This window comes from Acinonyx jubatus, chromosome A3 (genome assembly GCF_027475565.1).
Source record: "Acinonyx jubatus isolate Ajub_Pintada_27869175 chromosome A3, VMU_Ajub_asm_v1.0, whole genome shotgun sequence".
NCBI classification, from domain to species: domain Eukaryota; kingdom Metazoa; phylum Chordata; class Mammalia; order Carnivora; family Felidae; genus Acinonyx; species Acinonyx jubatus.
This window is the reverse complement of record NC_069388.1, coordinates 29,424,700-29,446,941: the sequence shown is the minus strand read 5'-3', so window position 1 is coordinate 29,446,941 and position 22,242 is coordinate 29,424,700. Positions and strand designations below refer to the sequence as shown.

The window sequence follows — 22,242 nt, the reverse complement described above, 5'->3', positions numbered from 1 at the left end:
CTCTGAATCTTAAGTGGTTTGAGTGAAACTTGTTAGTCCTCAAAGGATAGTGCAAGGAACCGCAAGGCCTGGCTGTCCTATATACCTTTGGTAAAAGAAATTTAGTCAAGGTTCCCCTCCTTTATCCTACCTCCACAGAACTGAACATGCTTTTCTTACTCATTTAAGCCTTTTCCTGACTTCGGGCATTGAATGGCAGGTATGGGCTTAGCACTTTCCTGTCACCCATATTTGGCTGCTTTGCTGCACTCTGACGCCTGACTGATGAGAGAGGCAGGCCTAACTGGTGAAGTCACATTCCTAAAGACCCATAGATAGTACTTTGCAAGTGTGTGGTTCTCTTCTAGCAGTGGAGTTCATTTTCACAGATGGAGAATAGAGATCAGGAGTTAAAATGATACTTAGAACTAGAAGCTTCTTTATCAGGATATGGTAGTCATCATTGTTGCCCATCAACTATTTTTGGCTTCCACCTCCTGGGCATGTGCTGCAATTATACTTTCTTGCCCCCTTGAAGTTGGGTATGGCCTTATGAGTTGTCTTTGATGAGTGAAGTGTGCTCAGAAATGGTAAAAGCTTCTGGTGTGTAATTTGCCACTATCTTTCCCTCTCTTATGGTGACTGTTAGTGCTTCAGCTGGTGGCTTGTCCATTAGTCTGGTACCCCAGAGCAAACCTCCAGGTAACCTATGTTTGACATGTAGAGCAAGTAGTAAACCTTCATTGTTTGAAGCCACTGAGATTTTGGAGTTATTACCAAGTAACTATCTTGACTTGTACTAAGGAACCAGTGGAAATAGCTGAAATATGCTTTCCTCTTTCAAAAATCTTTTTCTGCAGAGAGACCTGATCCTGCTCAGGACTTGTTTATTAGTTTAAATTTTACTGGTCTTTATACATATATCACCTGTGCTAGGTGTTGTGGATTCAGACAAGGCAGGCCCTGCCCTCAAAGAGCTCCTTTATAAGTGGAAAGAGAAATAGCAAAAATCATAATAAAGAGTGTTGAGAAGAAAAAGGGCTGAAGGAACAATAATGTTGGAAGGCATAGTCGGTTTTGAGCTCAACTGTTGGAAGGATGAGGTTGCCATTACCTATACTGGAAACACTGGAATTAGAGCAGGTTTGTAGAGAAAATAGAGTTCAGTTTTGGCTTTATTCATTTTGAGTTGCCTAATAGATATCCAGATGGAGATATTAGATCTGGAGTTGAGGAGAAAGACTGGGACGTTCTGGAACTACCATGCTGATGACTCCCACATTTTTATTTTATCTATGAGACTGGGTAGAGATCCAGGGAGTAAATGTAGATAGAGAAGAAGACCAGCATCCAAGCCCTGGGATATTCCATATAGGAAAGACAGTGTAGAAGTGGTTTCCAGTTTGGAAACCATAATGGACAGTGGCTTCCTACTTTTGAGATAGGAAAAAAATACACGACAATCATGGAAAGCCAAATGACGGATACTGTTGATGAGCTGGTGAGACTAAGAATAGACCATTAGATTTGTTAACATGGAGGTCATCTGTGACCTTGACAAGAACAGGTTTGGTGCAGCGGGTTTAAGAAAAAATGGGAGAAGAACTGAAGACGGTGAGTATAGATAGCCATAATGATGTTGTTTCAAGAATTGAAGAGCAGAGCCCTATGGGTATGGCTATGACAGACAGCAAAATAATAGGGTGTGGCTATAAGGGCAGAGTAATAGGGCTGTGGTTGGAAGAGTGGAAGTGTTAGAGTTCTTTTTGGTTTTAGGTGGGCAGACATTATAATCCATCTGAAAATGTTTGAAGTTGATTAGTAATGATGGCGTACAGAGAGGCAAATTGGTGATTAAAGAGAGAGAAGGGAAAATTGCAGGGGTGAAGTCCTTGAGCAGGTGAGAGGGAATAGGGTCTAGGACATAAATGGATACACTGGTCTCAGACTAGATAGGTACATGGACAGTTCATCTTTGGTGAGTGTATGGACCCAAATGCTGGTGGGCTGGTGATCGAGAAGCTAAAAATCTTTAGGGAATGTAGAGAACCGAATGACCCAGAGGTTTGTAGGTATTTATAACAAGAAGGGATAGTGGAAGAAGGGATAACGGGTAGTTATTGTTGGATGACATGGAGAAATCAGCCAAAATAAAATAAAGCAAAAAGTTTAATTAATTAATTTTCTCAAAACCAGAAGACATGAGTTTCCAGATTAAAAGGACTCACCATTAGTCCAGCACAACTAATTTAAAAATATCCATGCCAAGGTAGAACATCATGAAATTTTTGAGCACTATAAAGACAAATCACATAGAGTCAGGAATCATAGTATTGTAGCAAAATTGGAAACTAGAAGCTAATGGAGAAGCAGTGCCTTCTGAGGGAAAATGGATTCCTACCTAGAATTCTGTATCCAGGCATACTCTCAGGCAGATGAAGGATGAAGACATTTCACACATGCAAATTCTCAAAGTTTGACCTTCCATGCACCCTTTATTAAGAAGCCCGCTGGCAGGGGGCACCTGGGTGGCTCAGTCAGTTGAGCATCCAAGTCGATTTCAGCTCAGGTCATGATCCCACAGTCATGGGATTGAGCCCCGCGTTGAGTTCTGCGCTGAGCGTGGAGCCTACTGGGGATTCTCTCCCCCTCATTCTGCCCCTCTCCACCCTTCATGCACACGTAGGTGCGCTTTCTCTCTCTTAAAACAAACAAACAAACAAACAAAAAAACACTGGAAGATGTGCTCTAGCAAAGCAGTCTGATTAAGGGGTTCCTGTGCTGGGGATCCTCTATAAGGGACTCATAGGAAGGGCTTTCTTTGTTACCTCTGGAAATTACCAAAGGGCTGGAACCATTTTGTATTACCATTTCCCACATTGCTTACCCTGGTACTTAGATCAGTGTCTGGCACATAGACAGCATTCACTAAATATGAATTGCTGTTGTAAGCTATTATGAGATATTGCTTGCATGAATTATTTATTGAATGAATAGAGAGTAATTACAGTTGAAGCTGTGGGCTATGTTAAATTTCAGGAGTGTTCAGAGAATGAAGAATCATATGTGAGCTAGATGGTGAGAAGTGGTTCACCATAGTGATGCTGTATATAGTGCACTTTGGTAAAGTCTCACAGAAACAAGTTACTTCTTCAGGTGATACATATTGGCCAGTGGCCAATACACATGGTACTCTTGTAGTTTACAGATCTACAGAAGTAATAATTACTATTGTACACATAATCCTGCCTTAAGGAAACTCAGAATGCAAAGCAAGGCTATGACTTTGTATATCTGAAAATGCAAAGCTTTACCTCCTATACTTAGATGCTGGCCAGGGAGGCTTGGTGTGGTGTCTATAGAAGCAAAGATGGTTGTCTTATTTCTGGCCCAGAGGTTGAGGTCTGAGTATTTGTCTTTTTACTTGTGTCTAGGATGACTGTGTACTGAGGACTCTTATTTAGTGAATACTGTGGCATTAATAGTGCACAGTATCTTGATAATGTTTCCTAACTCTTGGGCTTGTCTATGATGTTCTAATTTTTAGAGAAGGGAGTGAATGAGATGCAGATGCCCTCCAGAGTTACACAGCTTAAATTATTGTTGTTTTTGCCCTGAAAGTTTAAAGAAAAAGAACAGAAAAAGCAGAGTCTGCAGCTGGGGTGTTTAAAAATTTTATATGTGGGTGTCTCAGTCGGTTAAGCATCCGACTCTTGATTTTGGCTCAGGTCATGTTTTCACGGTTTATGGGATCTAGGCCTGAGTTGGGCTCTGTGCTGGGAATGTGGAGCCTGCTTGGGATTCTGTCTCTCTCTCTGCCCCTCCCCTGCTCATTCTCTCTCTCTCTCTCTCTCTCTCTCTCTCTCTCTCTCTCTCTGTTCCTCCCCACCCCAGAAATAAATAAATATTGGGTGGCTCAGTTGGTTAAGTGTCCAACTTTGGCTTAGGTCATGATCTCATAGTTTGTGAGTTCGAGCCCTGCATTGGGCTCTGTGCTGACAGCTCAGAGCCTGGAGCCTGCTTCGGATTCTGTGTCTCCCTCTCTCTCTGCCCCTCCCCTACTCACACTCTTTTTCTCTTTCTCTCTCAAAAATAAACATTAAAAAAAATTTTTTTTAAATACTAAAAAAAGTTTTATCTGTGATTTTGAGCCCCGGTTTGAGGAAAAGTCAGTTCACTTGGTATGTTTTTTATTTTCAGCTTCTTATTTTGAAATGATTTTAGATTTATAGATGAGTTGCAGATATGGTAGAGTGTTCCTATATAGCCCTTATCCAGCTTACTCTGATGTTAACATCTTATGTATAACCATCTTCATTTATCAAAATCCTGGTATAGTGCTTTAGTTTACTAAGTAACTTTTGTTTACTTGGCTTTTAGTATTCCAGACTATTTATTTGAGTTTCCCCAGTTTTCCCACTAATGTCTTTTTTTCTACTCCAAGATCCAAAGATCCCACATTGCATTTAGATTTGGCATGCATTTAATAGTCAAAGAAGTGAGGGAAAATAATTGTGGATGCTTTCTGAATGAAGACTTGTGAAACTGACTTTACAAAGAGCAGATTGTGTGAGGAAATGCTCAGAGAAAGCCAGAGAAGAGGAAGAAAATGGAAAATAAGATGTTGTTCCACTAGAGTATCATGAGAACAGACTTCCAGATAACATTTTCCATGTGTGGTAGGTAGCATTTTATGAAGTCCTTGAATTTAGTTTGTGGAGTATTTTGTACACCCTAGTTTATGAAATATGTGTAGACATGAATTGCAAATGGTCACCAGTTTTAACCATTTTAGATAATGTGGCCTATCAGGAACTATGTTTGCTAGCTGGTCCAAGATGCTTAACAATAATGACTTAACTTGGGGGGTTATTTTTTCTTAAAAAAGATGTTTGTCTAAGGAGTGTAGGCTAGTCCTGGTATAAAGTCATCAGGGAGGGAACCAGGCCTCTTCTGTGTATTTTGGTATTCTTAGCAAGTGGATTCCATGGCTTCATGGTCACAAAATCACTGGAAGAACTCCAGCTATCATGTCTGTCAGGCAAGGGGAAAGAGAAAGGACAGCTCTCCTAGTTAAGTTGATTCTTTCTCTTCAGAGAGTTTCCCCAGAAGCTTCCACATGATAGCTTCTGCATGTCTCATTGGTCAGCCCTAGAAGCAGAGGAACTGCACCATTGCTTGCCCCAAATAAAATTGGGGTACTGTGAGTGAAAAAGAAGGGGAGAATGGATATGGATGAGGTGATTGTCTCTCCCTCAGTGAGGTAGCATCCTGGAATGAAAGTTACATTACTTAGGATTACTAACAGTTTTGGTGAGCTGCACCAAAGTGCTGGGAGAAAATGAAGGTCATTTAAATAGTTGATGATGCCAGTGCATTTCTCGTTCATATCTTATGTGTGTATCTCAGTTTATCAGTGTGTAAATCACTTTGAGTTTATATCACTTATAGTCAGTGGTTAATCATGTTTTGACCATGACAGTGGTAATGTTGGCTTTGCTTTTTCCATTGTAAGTTATTGCTACAGCAAAGATACCAGTAGGAAATGACGTTTCTTGCGTTGCTACACATCCTGTCTTCTTGCCTTTCTTCCAAGTCTCTAGTTTTTTGTTGTTGTTTTATTCTGTGTTTTTTTTAAGTTTATTTATTTATAATGTTTATTTATTGGGGGGGGGAAGGGCAGAGAGAGAGGGAGACAGAATCCAAAGCAGCCTCCACGCTCTGAGCTGTCAGCACAGAGCCTGATGTGGGGCTTGAACCCACAAATCGTGAGATCATGACCTGAGCCGAAGTCGGACGTTTAACCGACTGAGCCACCCAGGCATCCATAAGTTTATTTTTTTAGTAATCTCTACACCCAACGTGGGGCTCAAACTCAAGACTCCTAGATCAGGAGTCATGTGCTGCACTACTGAGCCAGCCAGTGCCCCCTCAAGTCTCTAGTTTTGCAAGGGGGGTAAATAATTGCCACTTTAACTCAGAGCCAAGTTTCTTAAACCCTGGAAGTCCTACAATAGCTTCTTTTGGGGCACCTGGGTGGCTCAGTCGGTTAAGCATCTGACTTCGGCTCAGGTCATGATTTCCTGATTCATGGGTTCATGGGTTCAGGCCTGCGTCTGGCTGTGCTGACAGCTAGCTCAGAGTCTGGATCCTGTCTTCAGATTCTGGGTCTCCCTCTCTCTGTCCCTCCCGTGTGCTCACTCTCGCTCTCTCTCTCTCTCTCTCTCTCTCTCAAAAATAAATAAAACATTAAAAAAAATGTGAAGAATTAATGAGTTGGGTTAAAAGCTGTAAGTATTGAAAAGAGATAAAATTGCTATGATTTACTATTTGGAAAACTATGGTAATAGGTAAAACCATTAGAACTAATAAGAGTTTATCAAATTGTTTGAAAAAGGTAATGGACTCAAGATCACATTCAAAATGGGAACAAAAGCTGTAAAATATCTAGGAGTCAACTTAATAAGGAATGTGTAAAACTTACATAAATAAAAATATAAAACTTGACAGAAGTACGTAAAACAGGAGAGGAATGAATGGAGAGATATATCATGTTCCTGAGTGGGGAGCTCAGTGCTGACCAGATTGTATGATCACAATATAAATTCTCAGTGGGAATTTTTCTGGAACTTGACAAGCTGATTTTATAATTCATCGTAAAGAGAAAATGTTCAATAAAAGCCATAGACTCTTTGAAACAATGATAGAAGGACGTGCACTATCAGATAAAAATATCAGATAAAAATAATCAGATCAGATAAAAATAATCTATTAACAAAGTTCAAGTAATAACATAAAACTCTGATTATTGTTTTAAATGTACTATTTCTGTGAGAATAGGTAAATAGATCAAATAAAGTTTGAAAATGTGGATCCAGCTTTATATAATAATTTATCATATACTAAAACTGTCATTCTAGATCAAAGGATTAAAAGGAATAATATGTAGTCTTGGGACAATCATTTATATTTTGGAGGAAAAATACAGTTATATTCCTGCTTCACAAAAGTAAAACAAATTTCATAGGAATAAAGAGATAAATGTTTAAAATACACACACAAATAAAATGGAAAAATTGGCATTTTATTATTTTTTAAATAATAGTGAGTGGGGAAGACACAAAAGGAAGACATAAAACTCCTAAGCCTAAAAGTAGAGTTAGGCAAATTTAGTTCTGTAAAACTTGACAGCTCCTGTGTGAAAGATACCATAAATAAAGTCTAGAAGTTTAGAGAAAATACTTGCAACATATGACCAAAACACAATTTTTAAAATATGATGGAATATATAAATTATTCAGACCCCCCATGACTAAACAGAAAATGGGTAATGAACAAGAATGGGCATTCACAGGGGTGACTGGGTGGCTCAGCTGGTTGATTGAGCATCTGATTTAGGCTCTGGTCATGATCTCAAGGTTCTTGAGTTCGAGCCCACATTGAGCTCTCTACTGTCAGCACAGAGCCTGCTTTGGATCCTCTTTCGCTCTCTGCCCCTCCCCCACACGTGCACACTCTGTCTCAAAAATAAACCAAAAAAAAAAAAAGTAGGCATTCATAGAAAAAGAAATATAGATGATCAGTAAAACATTTGACAGCCTCTCTAGTGATTAGGGAAAAATGTAAATTATGATAATAACTCTAACCATTAACATTAATTGAAAAGTGATAACACATGGTTTAGAAAGTTGTGGGGAACAGGTATTCTGGTATATGTAGGTGACTCTTTTTAGAAAACAATTTGGCAAGATCTATCAAAATTTTAAATGCGGATACCTCAACTTGCCAGTGCTACTTTTTAGGTCTCTACCTTGCAGAAACTTTTGTACTTATGCCAAAGATGGATATAGTTATTCTTTGAAGCATTGTTGCTATTGCAAAAATAACAAATGTCCTGAATGTTCATAGTGGCTAAAAAAAAGAATACAGTACAGCACTTTTAAAAATGCAGTTGAGGGGCGCCTGGGTGGCTCAGTTGGTTGAGCGTCCAACTTCAGCTCAGGTCACGATCTCGCGGTCCGCGAGTTCGAGCCCCGCGTCGGGCTCTGGGCTGATGGCTCAGAGCCTGGAGCCTGCTTCCGATTCTGTGTCTCCCTCTCTCTCTGCCCCTGCCCCGTTCATGCTGTGTCTCTCTCTGTCTCAAAAATAAATAAAATGTTAAAAAAAAAATAAAAAAAAATGCAGTTGAGTTCTATGTACTAACTTGGAAAGATCTTAATGTATAATGTTAAGTGAAAAAAGCATGTTGCAGAGCAGTTACATATCTCATGATTATGATTTCATGTAAAAACAGTCCACCTCTGAAAAAAGCCTCACCCAAACTATGTTACTGAGAGATTCACACTAAATTGTTCACAGTTTTCTATTATAGGGTGAATCAGATTGGTGTGAGGATTCACTTTGTAAAACAATCCAAACACAAAGCATTACAGAATATAAGGACAGTATATTCATTAATTGTTTAATTTTGAAAATAAAAAAGTTAACATAACTTATGGAGAAAAAATGGGCAAAAACAAAATTTTCAGGTTTTTTTTCCTTCACTTCCAGGGACCCAGGATAATGAAATATAAACAGGAAAATATACCTGGCCATGTATATGGTAACTTGTAAAAGCAGTGACCAGTGAATTAACTGAAGATGGGAAAAATAGATGACTTTAGAATTCAGAATTACTGTTTTGTGGCAAACTTTATTGTCAGGAAATCACTGAGGGGTAGCAGAAAGGAAAAGTTCAGACTTAGGGTATCTGATGGTGGCTCACGTTCTGGGGTTGCTAATCTTTACTCAGCCTTGTGATTTTGGGTAAACTGCTTCTGTTTGGGTCTTGGCTTCTTCAGTTTGTCAACTATCATGTCTAGATTTTGAGTCTGAATCCAAGGAAAGTTAGAAATAAAGTATAGCATACAAGTGACATATTTGACATAAACCTCATTATGTTTTTGACATAACCTTTGACATAACACATTTGACATAAACCTCAGCATCTGCTGAGACTACAAGTATTCTAAAAGAGGAACTTTGTAAAGTAGTGGTGACCACAGGCCATCTACCCAGGATGTGCCAGCTGTGCTCAGGTAGACCTAAAAGCTAGAGGGCAGTGCTCTTGCCGGACTTGGTATATGTTTGAAAGTTTCTATTAAAAAAAAGACTGGTGGATATACAGCAAGATGAGTGGTGAATTCTGGGGGTGAGGAACAATGACAATTTTAGTTACTTTTGTAATATTCCATTTTTTTTTTCATCAAAAAAAGGATAATACGTATTTTACATGTGGTACTAAGGTAGATAAAAGCAAGTATGCCAAAATGTTAATAATAGAGACTAACTCTGGGTGCTGGGAATACGGGTGATTGTGGTTTTCTCTATACTTAACTAGGTTTTTTTTTAATAAGTAAGTATTTCAATAAGTGACAAGTTTAATGGTTTAGTGACAAATAATAGGCTATGTTCTGGTTAAAAATTAAATTTGGGAAGCAGGAAAATGTATAGAGGAAAGAACAATTTAGTTTTACTCATTTGACAAGAAAAGAGATACTAATTAGGAAAATGTCTTACTCTGGGAAAAGGAAGGTCTTTCTACATTTTATATGCTTCCACTTTATTTGGCCAAGCTACTTGTGGAAAAGAAATGCTTTTTGCTCCTGTTCTCAGTATTGTCTTGGCTTTCCACAGCAGTAGTTGGGGAGCTGTTTGTTTCCTGGTCACATGACCTATTCATGCTTTTTGTCACTGGCTCGTTCGTTGTTAGTTTGAAAATCAAAGAGCTCTTGGTACCCTTGGCAGTCAGTCGACTGCTGTTCATTTGGGTTAGGAAATGGGCCAAAGGACCAACTTGATGAAATTGGTGTAGAGAATGATTGCAAGATTGGTCTTGTATTAAATATGAAAAGGTGGGGGAGAGGCAGATAATTTCCCAAGGAAAGAAGCTTTCTTACCTTTAATCTTGATTATCTTGCAGTTTCTGTTGTGCTACTTCTAAAAACCCTAAAGTTACTCCGTGTGACCCTCTTACCTTCATCCCCAGATTTTTATTAAGAAAATGTTCAAATAATACAGTAAAGGTAAAAGAGTAGTAGTACAGTGAATACTTGATATACCCACCACTTTGAGTCAATAATTTTTAACATTTTGCCATGTATGTTATCTTTATTTTTCTTTTCCTCATTCTTGTTTTCTGTTAAACCCTTTTCAAGTGAGTTATAGACATCATGACACTTCTAAGTACTTTCTCATGTATCTGCTTTAAAAAAAGGGGGGGGGGGCATTCTAGGTATAATCACAATAACATCTCACCTAAAAAAATTAATAGTAATTCCTTACTACCATCAAATTTTCTCAGATGTCTCATGGCTCTTTCTCTGTTTTTGTTTTTAATGAAATTAAGGTTTTTACATTAGATTATTATTATTTAATCTCTCACATTAGAAGCATTCTCCCTGTTTGTTCTTTTTGTTTTACATGACATTGACTTTTTTTAACTTAAATTAAAAAAAATTTTTTTTAATGTTTCTATTTATTTTTGAGAGAGAGACAGACAGACAGTGAGTGGGGGAGGGGCAGAGAGAGAGAGAGAGAGAGAGAGAGAGAGAGAGAGAGACACAGACAGAGACAGAGACAGAGACACAGAACCCGAAGCAGGCTCTAGGCTCTGAGCTGTCAGCACAGAGCCCAACGTGGGGCTTGAACTTGAGAGCTGTGAGATCATGACCTGAGCTGAAGTCAGTCACTTAACTGACTGAGCCACCCAGGCACCCCAATTTTTTTTAATTGTGGTAAAATAACTATAACAAAATATACCATCTTAACCATCTTTAAATGCAATTTAGCAACATTAAGTAATTCATATTGTTGTGCTATAATCCCACTATTCACCCACAGAATTGTTTTCATCTTATAAAGCTCTGTACCTGTTAAACAGTAACCCCACCTCTTTGCCCCAGCTCAACACTACCACTCTACTTTATGTCTCTATAAATTTGAATATAGTAAGTATATCTCATAAATGGAATCATGTGATATTTGTCTTTTTATGAATGGCTTATTTTTCATTATTATAATGTCCTCAAGGTTCATCCATGTTTTTAGCAAGTCTCAGAATTTCCTTCCTTTTAAGATTGAATAATATTCCACTGTATGTATATAGCAGAGTTTGTTTATTCATCTGTTGATAGATATTTGCTTCTACCTTTCGACTGTAGTAAATAATGCTGCTCTGAACATGGGTATACAAATATTTCTTCAAATCCTTGTTTTCATTTTTTTTTTCTATATATTCCCAGAAGTGAAATTGCTGGGTTACAGGGTAATCTGTTTTTCATTTTTCCCTCCCCCTGCCCCTCAATTTTTAATTTTTGAGGAATTGTCATATCATTTTCCATGGCGGCTACACTGTTTTAGGTTCCCACCAACAATGCCCAAAGGTTCCAGTTTTCCCACCATCCTTGCTTGTTGTTTTCTTTTTAATAGTAACTATCCTAATTTGTGTGGGAATGGTATCTCTTTGTGGTTTTGATCTGCATTTCCTTTATGATTAGTGATGTTGAGCTTCTTTTCATGTGCTTATTGGCCATTTGTGTATCTTCTTTGGAGAAATGTATATTCAAGTCTTTTGCCCATTTTGAATGTTTTTGTTGCTTTTTTTTTTTTTGCATGTGTATGGTTGAATTGTAGGAGTGCTTTATATGTAAGAGGCTAATGTCCGGAATTACATATATAGCTTAACAATGTGAAGTCTTCCAGTGTATGAGCATGGATGTGTTTCCGTTATTGGTGTCTTCTTTAATTTCCTTCGGAATTCTATATTCTGGATATTAACCTTTTTTCAGATACGTGATTTGCAAATATCTCCTCCCATTCTGCGGGCTGCCTTTTCACTCTGTTGATTGTATCCTTTGATGAACATAGTTTTTAATTTTGATAAAATCTAATTTACATATTTTTTATTTTGTTGTATGTACTTTTAGTGTCATAGCAATAAATTGTTGCCAAATCCAGTTTCATGAGGTTTTTCCCATATGTTTTCTTCTAAAAGTTTTATAGTTTCAGGTTAACATTTAGGTCTTTTTTTCTGTTTTGAGTTAAATTTTATTTATGATGTAATGGTCCAGATTCATTCTTTTGCATGTGGATATACAGTGTCTCCAAAGCCATTTATTGAAAAAATTGTCCTTTCTCAGTGCATGGTCTTAGTACCCTTGTGAAAAATCATTTGACCATGAGGATATTATAGTGAGTGAAATAAGCCAGTCACAAAAGGAGTTTATTTCTGAGTTCTCTGTTCTATTCCATTGTCAATATGTCTATCTTGATGCCAGTACCACACTGTTTTGATTACCATAGCTTTGTAGTTACTTTTGTAATTGGGAATTGTGTCTTTCAGCTTTGTCCATTTCAATATGCTTTTGACTATTCTGGGTCCCTTGAATTTTAGGATAGATTTTTCCATTTCTACAAAAAGCATCATTAGGGTTTTGGTAGGGATTATGCTGAATCTGTAGATCACTTTCTGTAGTATTGACAGTGTAACAATAAGAAGTCTTCCAGTGCATGAACATGGATGTGTTTCCATTATTGGTATCTTCTTTAATTTCCTTCAGAAATGTATGGATGATCCAGTTTCTCTGAATCCTTCCCAGCGTTTTCCTATTATCACTGTTTGTTATTTTAGCTTTTCTAGTAGATACATAGTAATATCTCATTGTGGTTTTAATTTGCATTTCCCTAATAGATAATGATGCAGAACATGTTTTCAGGTGTTTATCTGCCATCTCTATATCCTCTTTGAGGAAATGTTTCTTCATACCTTTTGCCCATTTTCTAATTGGATTTTAATTTTTTTACTGTTGGAGTGTTCTTTATTCTACTTAGTCAGATATGCGATATGCAAATACATATTGCCAATCTGTACTTTGTCTTATTCTCTCAACAGGATCTTTCACAAAGCAAAAGTTTACAATTTGGATGAAGTCAAATTTATTGATTTTTTTTTTTTCTTTCATGCATTATACTTTTGGTATCAAGTCTAAGAATTTCATCAGATTTTAAGTTCTGAATATTTTCTTCTGTTACCTTCTAAATATTTTATAATTTCACATTTAAAATTTTAAATCTGTGATTTATCTTGAGTTAATTTTTGTGTAAGGTACAAAATTTAGGTTGAGGTTCGTGTTTTTGTCTGTGGATATCCATTTGCTTTAACACCATTTATTGAAAAGACTATCCTTCTTCCATTGAATTGCTTTTGAAGCTTTATCAAATAAAGTTAACTGGCTCTGTTGTGTAGGGCAATTTCTGGCAACTCTGTTCTGTTCCGTTGATCCTCTCTCTTAGTCAGTACCACTCAGTCTTGATTACTTTAGCTATGTAGTAACTCTTAATATCAGAGTGATTCCTCTCCCTATTTTTTCTTCTTCAAAATTTTTTTAGCTATTCTAGTTCCTTTGCCTCTCTGTGTAAGTTTTGGATTGATCTTGTCTGTATCTACAGAAAAGCTTGCTAGGATTTTGAAGGAATTGTGTTAAACCTATACATTAATTTAGAGAGAATTGACATTTATACTATCTTGAGTCTTCCAATCCATGAACACAGTGTCTCTCCATTTACTTAGATCCTCTTTGGTTTCCTTTATAACTGTTTTGTAGTTTTTAACACATAAATCCTATACATGTTTTGTTAAATTTATATTTTGGTCACATTGTATTTTTAATTTTGATTTCCATGTCTTTGTTGCTTCAATACAGAAATAGAGTTCATTCGGGCTTTTATTGTAAACTAGTGCAGAAAATGATTTTTCTGTATCATTGTGTGATTTTTTTCTTCTTTAGCCTGTTAATATGATTGACTGATTTATCAATAATGAACCAGCCTTGTATCCCTAGGATAAACCCCTCTTGGTCATGGTGTATAATTCTTTTTATATGTTGTTGAATTCTAATTACTAATCATTTATTAAAGGTTTTTACAGCTATATTCATGATGATATTGGTCTGTAGCTCTCTTTTTTGGCAGTACTGTCTCTGGTTTTGATGTTAGGTGGTATATGTGAACATCTTGATAGAAGACAGTGATAATGACCGCTAAGTCATGGAATGGATGAGTTGAGGAGTGTAAACATCAGAAAGAATCCAGAGGGCGGGGGAAAGCATTCAGGGAAGAGAAGTAGTGTTGTTTGGCTGAATACGGTTGCTTGGGTGAGTATAGGACATGCAGTGGAGCAGATTCAGCAACGAGTGGGAATGAAATCTAATTGTCCTAGATGGAACGCTTAGTGTTGGTTTGTGGAGGATCTTAGTTAATAATGAGGTAAGGCTGGGAATATGCTGACTGTAGGGAAAAATTTAATGGGAGTGTTAGGGAATGAATAGTAGAGGCACATCCTGAACCTGGGGGTGACAGGGAGAGACCTAGTGGAAGGATCAGTTTGATCCTTGATCACGTGATCAGTCTTGAACAGAATCAGTCTTGAGCACCTTTTTCTGGGACTACTAGGAAGGAGGAGAGGTTGGTATGGAGAGCATGGAGTCCTTAGAAGTGATATTAATGTCTGGGAGTGCCTCTCCTTATACTTTGGGAGGAGGGGATATCCCTAAGTCCACGGGAATAGACTTGCACAGAAATGGGAACAAGTACCCTTTGCTAACATTCTCTTTGGGGGTAGTTGTGATGGTGAATCAGAGCTTCATTTAGGTCCTTAAACCAATTTTTTGGTTTTAACTGTTTTTCATTTTTGTTTTTGGCAAACCGATGAGGACCACAGTTAGGGCAGATCAGTGTGGTAACTCTTCTTTGATAATCCTCAAAAATGAGAAGTCATTGGAGGGCCCTCGGTCAGCTGCTGAGTCCCAGTCCAGCGTTGGCTCCATCCTCTGGTGAGCCACAGAGCCATGGACTCTCCAGTTTGTAATCAACAGTTCAGATTTAGGCTTCAGACACATTCTGCATAATCTCTTCCAGAAAACAGAAGAGAAGGGAGTACTTCCCAGGTCATGTCACAGTTCTGATACCAAAACCAGGCAAGGGCCAGTTTCCATCCCTTTCCTTTTCCTCATGCCTTCATGCGCTGGCACTCAGGAGCTTGTTTCTGTTCTTGTTGCAGCTGCAGCCGACTCCGCCAGGTTCAGAGCATCTTGACCCAGAGCAGCAAGTCTCAACCCGATGGGATCCTCTGCATCCTAGGTCAGTGCTTTTAACAAGCTGGGGCAACTGGGCTTCTGTTCAAGGAAGATATTAATAATAGTGTCATTGTGAGATAAGCTTGGGTTAGTGTCCTTCTTCCAGCTCTTGTTCCCTTGAAATCTGTTGCTGTTTTAATGAGGTCAGGTGAGATATCAGTAGGATAAGGACCCACAACCATGAAGCAGGCACTTTGTGCAGGTTATCTCATTTCCCCTCACAGCAACCTTAAAAGGGAGCAGTGTAGTCCCCTTTTTTATAGAGGGGGATACTGAGACTCAAGGAGATGGAACAGACTTGCCCAGGACCATAGAGTAGCAGAATTGGACACTTATTTGTTCTTTAAGTTTTTTTATTATGAAAATGCATCATATAATTTAAAAATTAAGACAATCCTCAAATGAAAATGAACTGAGCTTCCCAACCAACCAGATACCCAGTTTCACTCCCCAGAGATAACATTGTCAATTGTATCTTTTTTTAACACAAATGGAAACATCTTGTTTATACTGTAATTAACCTAATTTTTAAATTTTCACTTCACAATATATTTTGGAGATTTTTCTATATTAGATTGATCTTCTTTGTCTCATTTTCACTTATATCCATTGAGTCATGGGATTGGAATTGTTAGGTCTGGTGGTTTGTCCATCTACCACCGCAGTTTCTTTCCTAGAAGCAAACTGCCATTAGTTTGTTGTTTGTCTCTCCTCATATATTCTGTGCATAATTTTGTATTTTCACTTAACAGCACTTGCCTTTAGCCTTATGAGAGGTAGTGTGCAGAGTAGTTAAAAACATGCACTCTGGAGCCAGGTAGATTTGGGGTTTGAATCCTGGCTCCACTACTAAGCCCAGAGGTTGGCAAGTCTCTATAAAGACACACTTGTGGTGGACCTGGAATTCCTGCCAGAGGTTTCAAATGCTTAAACAGCATTCATTGGATCCCCTCTCTAGCTGCAGCCCTCAAAAGGGTGGGGGCTGTCTTTGCCATGAATTTACCTATGAATAAAACCACCTGTTTGTTACTGTATTTATGCTCTTATTTCATTTGGCTTCTGTGTCTCTCCCTTTGACATACCATCCCATCAAAGTTTTGTTTGTTTAGCACTTATGTGCTTTCTGGCACTATAAGGTACTCTAGACTTATTTTGTGTATTTCCTCCAGTCCTAGAATCAGCCATTTCTCCAGGGAGCACTGGGGTTCCTTTTATTGGAGAATGGTATTAGAAACCAAGATCTGGGCTTTGGATACACTCTCATTACTAGATGTCACTGCTGCTAAGCCCTGGCAGCTGACAGAGTAACAAGATACATATGTGTACGTTAAATGCAAATGTTATGTACCCATATTAAGCTAAACATGAATTCATATTAATGTCTCCAGCCTAACCAATTACCACATAGATTTTTCTAGCTTCCCCCTTTTGTTTACCTGTAAACTCCTACTTCATCAGTGAGAAACTTGGCACCCATCATCCACCATCAGTTTACTTAATTCTAGTATACATATTCAGCAACATCAGAATTGTTAACCTATAATACCCCTTGAGAAACAACATTATCAGCTTAAGCACAGTGCCTACATATAGTTTCATTTGTCTTTAATTTTACATAGTCTTTTTCATGTTAACAGTTTATGCGGCTGGAATCCTTAGAGGTAGACATGCTGAAGCTAGGTCTGCCCAGGGGTGCCTGGGTGGCTCCGTCGGTTAAGTGCCGGCTTCGGCTTCGGCTCAGGTCATGATCTCACGGTTTGTGAGTTCAAGTCCCGCATTGGGCTCTGTGTTGACAGCTCAGAGCCTGGAGCCTGCATCGGATTCTGTGACTCCTTCTCTCTGCCCCTCCCCTCCTCATGCTCTGTCTCTCTCTGTCTCTCAAAAATAAATAAACATTGAAGCTAGGTCTGCCCAGCCCATGTTTGTTTTTAACTCTGTAGCCCTTTAAATGTTGGGCTGTAGATAGCAGTCCATTCTGACTTTGATTCTTTTTCACCCCTCCCTTGGCTGAAGCATTGAATGAGATAAACAGGGAGGGCTGTTCTCTTATAATCTCAACTGAGATGGGAGTTCTCTTACATTAGAAGTCCTCTGCCACAAGCAGTCCTGAGCCCCTCTGGTATAAATGACCGTTACTTTCTACCTTTCACTTGTCCCTTGTCCGGATGACCATTGACAGTCTTCTTTTCCAGGCTCCAGCCATGTTTCTATTCTTGGAGGTCTCTCTGCTGTAACTCCTTCCTCAGTCTCAACTAGACAGCTACTGCCTTGCCTGTGAGACATTCCTCTTGCCCAGAGCCATAGCTCTGGGCTTTCATAGATACTCAGGAACCAGGCAGTAGTGAAAGCAGTGTTGTTTAATTTCCTTTTGTCTCTGATCCAGCCCCACTAGACTGTAAGCGTCTTGAGGGCTGTTTGCAGTCATGTTCACCACACATTCCAGCATCCAGCACAGTGTAGACCTTGAGCCTGATAAATATTTGTGAAATGATAGGTGTCTGTGGTTCCATTCACTTGTCCTCTTTTTCACTTCTTTTAATTCTTTTCAAACCACCTTAATCTGTCTTTATTTGATACCCCATGTTTTGTTAAAGCTCTCTTTGAAAAGTGAATATTTTCTATCCCCCTATTCCAGCTGAACAGTATTCCACAGTATTTAACCAGCCACCAAAGGACCTAGACCATATTTTCTGCTTCATTCTATACTCAAAAATTGCCTTTTGGAAATTAATAGCTTCAATAATGTATATGGTTTAATTGTCTCAACTATATAGATCTGAAACCCAAGTAAGAGTACTTGATGCTTCTTTCATAGGGTTGTTCAGTTTGGTTCCTGGCACAAAACTGGTATGAGCTTCTGCCTTTAACCTAACCATCAGGGTTTTGCTGAGCAGGGACAAATTACTGGGACTTATTTGCTTCCCATAGTACAGTACCACTGATCAGAGCCTTCTTTGCCTTGCAGGAATCGATAGCAGGTACAATGAAGGCTGCAGAGAGCTGGCAAATTATCTTCTGTTTGGTTTGTACAATCAGAATGCAAGTGATTTTGAGAAAACAGGGTTTTCTGAAGAAGTTCTAGATGGTAAGTATATATAGTAGTAAGTAGTGTGCTCCTGTTGGTCACCTGCTGGTTGATACAAGACTAGTGACCAGTAGTTTTCAGAATATGTTTAATGGGTAAATTAGTTTTAGGGGAAAAAATACATATCAGTTTGGTTTTATATTTTCTTGGCAAAGCACTAGTTTTCCTCTGAATTGCCCACTGCCTCTGTGTGCTGGGAGGTTCAGATTATGTGCTGTTGTCCTGTGAAAGCACATTCACTTGTGGGTAAAAGATGAGCCTGCAGGCTACTCCTACAAGGAAGACTTCATGTGGATCTTCAGCTTAGGAACAAAGGCTCTTTGTCCTGCTCCGTCTTTGGGAATTGTTTTCTGTGTGACTTTAATTCATGACGATGCCCATGACTACAATGGAGGCTTTCTGCTTACATTCCCCTTTCTTTAGCTCTGAGACACTCTCCCTGTGTTGATACTGTTGTGGGCTGATGCCCAGGAGCTGTCTCTTATATCACATACTTAGCATCATGACTTGTTTGCCAGATGGATCAGGAGACACAGGAATAGACAAATCAAACTGGACAAGAGACAGGCAGCTCTTGTGAAGCAGCTGGGGAGTACATGAAAGCAAACATCTGATATGAAAGTAATCTTGCAGTGGATATAGTGCAGTGGTTTTAAAGTGGGGGCAGTTTGGGGGCACCTGGATGGCTCAGTCAGTTAAGTGTCTGGACTCTTGGTTTTGACTCAGATTATGATTTTGTGGTTCATGAGTTTGAGCCCCCCATTGGCTCTGTGCTGACAGTGCGGACCCTGCTTAGGATCCTCTATCTCACCCTCCCTCTGCCCCTCCTGTCTGCATGCTCTCTCTCTCTCTTGCTCTCAAACTTTCAAAAAAAATTATAAAGTGGAAGCAGTTTCATTTCCCAAGGGACATTTGGCAATATCTGAAGACATTTTCAGTTGTCCCAGCTATTGTTGATGAACTGATGTTCAGTGACTGTTGAACATCTACAATGCACAGGACAGCCTTCCACAACAAAGAATGATCTGGTCTGAACTGTCGATAGTACCAAGGTTACAGAACCCTGGTCTACTGTTGGTGAAAATTCTTCTGTGGTAAAATCCTTAATAGTGTGTATCCTTATAGATTGATTAAAGATTTCCTTTTTATTAGGAAGTGCAGACAGAGCAGGCTTCACTTCCATTAAATTTCTTTCAATTTGGGGCACCTAGGTGGCTCAGTCGGTTAAGCGTTCAGTTCTTGATTTTGGCCCAGGTCATGATCTCATGGTTTGTGAGTTCCAGCCCCATGTGGGGCTCTGGTGACAGTGTAGAGTGGGCTTTGGATTCTCTCTCTGCCCCTCCCCTGCTCCTCCTCTCTCTCTCAAAATAAATAAAATTAAAAAAATAATTTCTTTTAATTCAAATTTAGTTTCAGATTTTGATTTTTGAAAATGTTTCTTCATGCTGGACAGCATCTACTGGTTTAGAAAGAATTCATCTTGGCAGCTCATTTAGAGTTATAAAAAGACAGGTACTCATACCAGCCATACATTTCACTGAAGCCAAGGTTGCTAAGGACAGTATGGTACTGAACTTAAGGAAAGTTTAAATCCTCAAAGGTGTGCTTTTTTGTTTATCATTGTCTTTATCCTGTCACCTGGCACAATGGGTATTTATGAAATGAGCATTTTCTTTGAAAGAATTCTTTGAAGAAAAATAAATCATTAATGAATTAAAAGTGAATTAGTAACTTCATGTTTTAAATTCTAGTAATTGGCAAACTGAGATCACTGGATTTAAGCATCTACATTTTTTTTTGAAGTTTAATTTTTTAAAAGTTTATTTATTTATTTTGAGAGAGAGAGCACACAGGCAGGGGTGGGATAGAGAGAGAGGGAGAGAGAGAGAATCCCAAGCAGGCTCTCCACTGTCAGTGCAGTGGGGCTCAAACCCACCAACCAGATCATGATCTGAGCTAAAATCAAGAGTCGGACACTCAACCGACTGAGCCACCCAGGTGCCCCTACTTTCTTTCTTTCTTTTTTTTTTTTTTAATTAAGTAGGCTGCATACCCATCATGGGGCTTGAACTCATGACTCTGAGATCAAGCGTTCCATGCTCTGTTGACTGAGCCAGCCAGGTACCCCTGTGCATCTACATTTTGATCTCTGTGAGAGGAAAAGAGGCCAACATGAAGGATTTATTAAAAAACAAAAGCAAAAATTTTTAATGACATCAGAGTCCTATGAGATTCTGAAAATGCTTAATTAGGCTTAGTAGCTGTTGCATTATTTCTTTTATTGGATCCTAATTCCTTGTGGAGTGTTACACATTAGTGTAGTGCACAGTCTTAGGAAACCCTCAGGCTCTCCAGGTGATGTCAGTCTCTCTTCAGCACACGTTCTACAAGTAATTCAGGGCAAGGCTCTTATTAGAGGGCCTGTGTGAAGAGGACCAACAGGGTGAGAGGGTACCCTTTTCCCATCTCTTGCCACCTTTTGACTTTGGTGCTTAACTAAGAGTCAGCAGTGAATATGCTGCACCATACTGCATTCCCTAGGATACCTGGGTCTGGTCAGGTGTGGAGCACAGAGTGATTTTTGAAAAATCAAAGGCCAGCATCCTGGAGCTTTATTTCAAGAGGCCACCCATTGGTGTCATCAGCTGCAGTCAGTATTCATCGGGCTTAGGTTTTTGTAGAATATTTGCTGTCACACTGTGTTACTGTGTTGGCATTGTCCTAAACCTGCTGCTTCAGGTGTTCCCTGCCCCCACGCTTCTCTCACTTCCAGCCACCTCCTGCAGCAACTTCCCTCGCATCATCTTGTTAGAGAGATGCCTGAGATGGCTCTGAGGAGCCATGCAGTGAGCTCTGCTTTTCTTTTGGAAGTATGACTGCTTTCTCAGTCTTCAAACTGCTTTAATATTCCTGCCCCATTCCATGGCTCTTCTGTTAATTTACCTAAATTTATTCGCACTCTTGGAATTGTTTTATTTGTTTGACTGACCCAGCAACATCCGTGATTACCCCTTAAGTCTGTGAGCTGCTGATCTATTTATAGCAGCTTTGTCCACTTGCCTCTACTTCCTTCCTCCCAGCTTTTCCTGTGTACAAAGTTCACCCCAGTACATAGTAATGCTTCCCAGAGCTGAACAGTGACATCCTCAGGCCCATGATTGCCTTGAGTCAACAGCCAAGGGCTTTAGACACTGATGTCTGCAGGAAAACCATCACTGGCCATAGTTGGTGATATTTCCTGCCTCAGTGGTAGGCTGTGGCACATCCATTTGGTGTTTATCTCTGCAGCAAAACACCCAGCTAAGTCTGATACCATAGATGTGACTGTGTTGAACTTTGCAAAAGCAGAACACTTTGAAGGCTGTTCTTTTGACTTATTCTGTGCCTGCATTGTCATAACCAGAGGGCCACAATGATTGGAGCATCGCGTGGGAACTAGAAAATCCTTGCTGTCCACACGTGAGTGTTCCACAGTCACTTTGAGGCACGTTGTCTACTTAAAGAATTTTTAGTTTAGAGTTTTGTTACCTTTTCTCTGAAATAGTTTTTTAATGGTTTTATCAATTAGGTGGACAGAAAATGTGCAAAAGAAATGCCTTTGACAATCTTGTGTTTTAAATTTGTTTTCCTTACAGATGTAATTATATTGGTAAAATCAGATAGTGTCCATCTGTACTGTAATCCTGTAAACTATCGCTATCTCTTACCCTATGTGGCACATTGGAGAAATCTGCATTTCCATTGCATGACCGAAAATGAGGTAAGGAGAAAAGATAGAACAGGCACTTAGAGACACTCTAAGGATATTCTTCAAAAAAAGTGTAGATCTGGACTGGGAGGCCCCTTAAAAAAATCACTTTGCAGGATGTGGTTACACAAAAAAAGTTACTTGTTTTAGTGGAACTTCTCATAATTCATTATGAGGCTACCTTATAGATAAATCGTATGCCTGACAGAGACAAAAAGGACTCTTCAGATTGGGACCTAGTCGTAGGCTTGTGACCC

At 39.0% G+C, this 22,242-nt stretch overlaps 1 protein-coding gene across 3 annotated transcripts in view; it reads left to right on the top strand.

Annotated features, from left to right (window-relative positions):
* DNAAF9 (dynein axonemal assembly factor 9) overlaps positions 1–22,242 on the top strand; it is a 130,562-nt gene that overhangs the window by 2,336 nt on the left and 105,984 nt on the right. For all 3 annotated transcript variants that reach the window (XM_027069661.2, XM_027069660.2, XM_027069659.2), the window contains exons 2-4: positions 15,077–15,156; positions 18,118–18,237; positions 21,873–21,997. In XM_027069661.2, the coding sequence (XP_026925462.1) occupies positions 15,077–15,156; positions 18,118–18,237; positions 21,873–21,997 (325 nt within the window). The remainder of the gene's footprint in view (positions 1–15,076; positions 15,157–18,117; positions 18,238–21,872; positions 21,998–22,242) is intronic.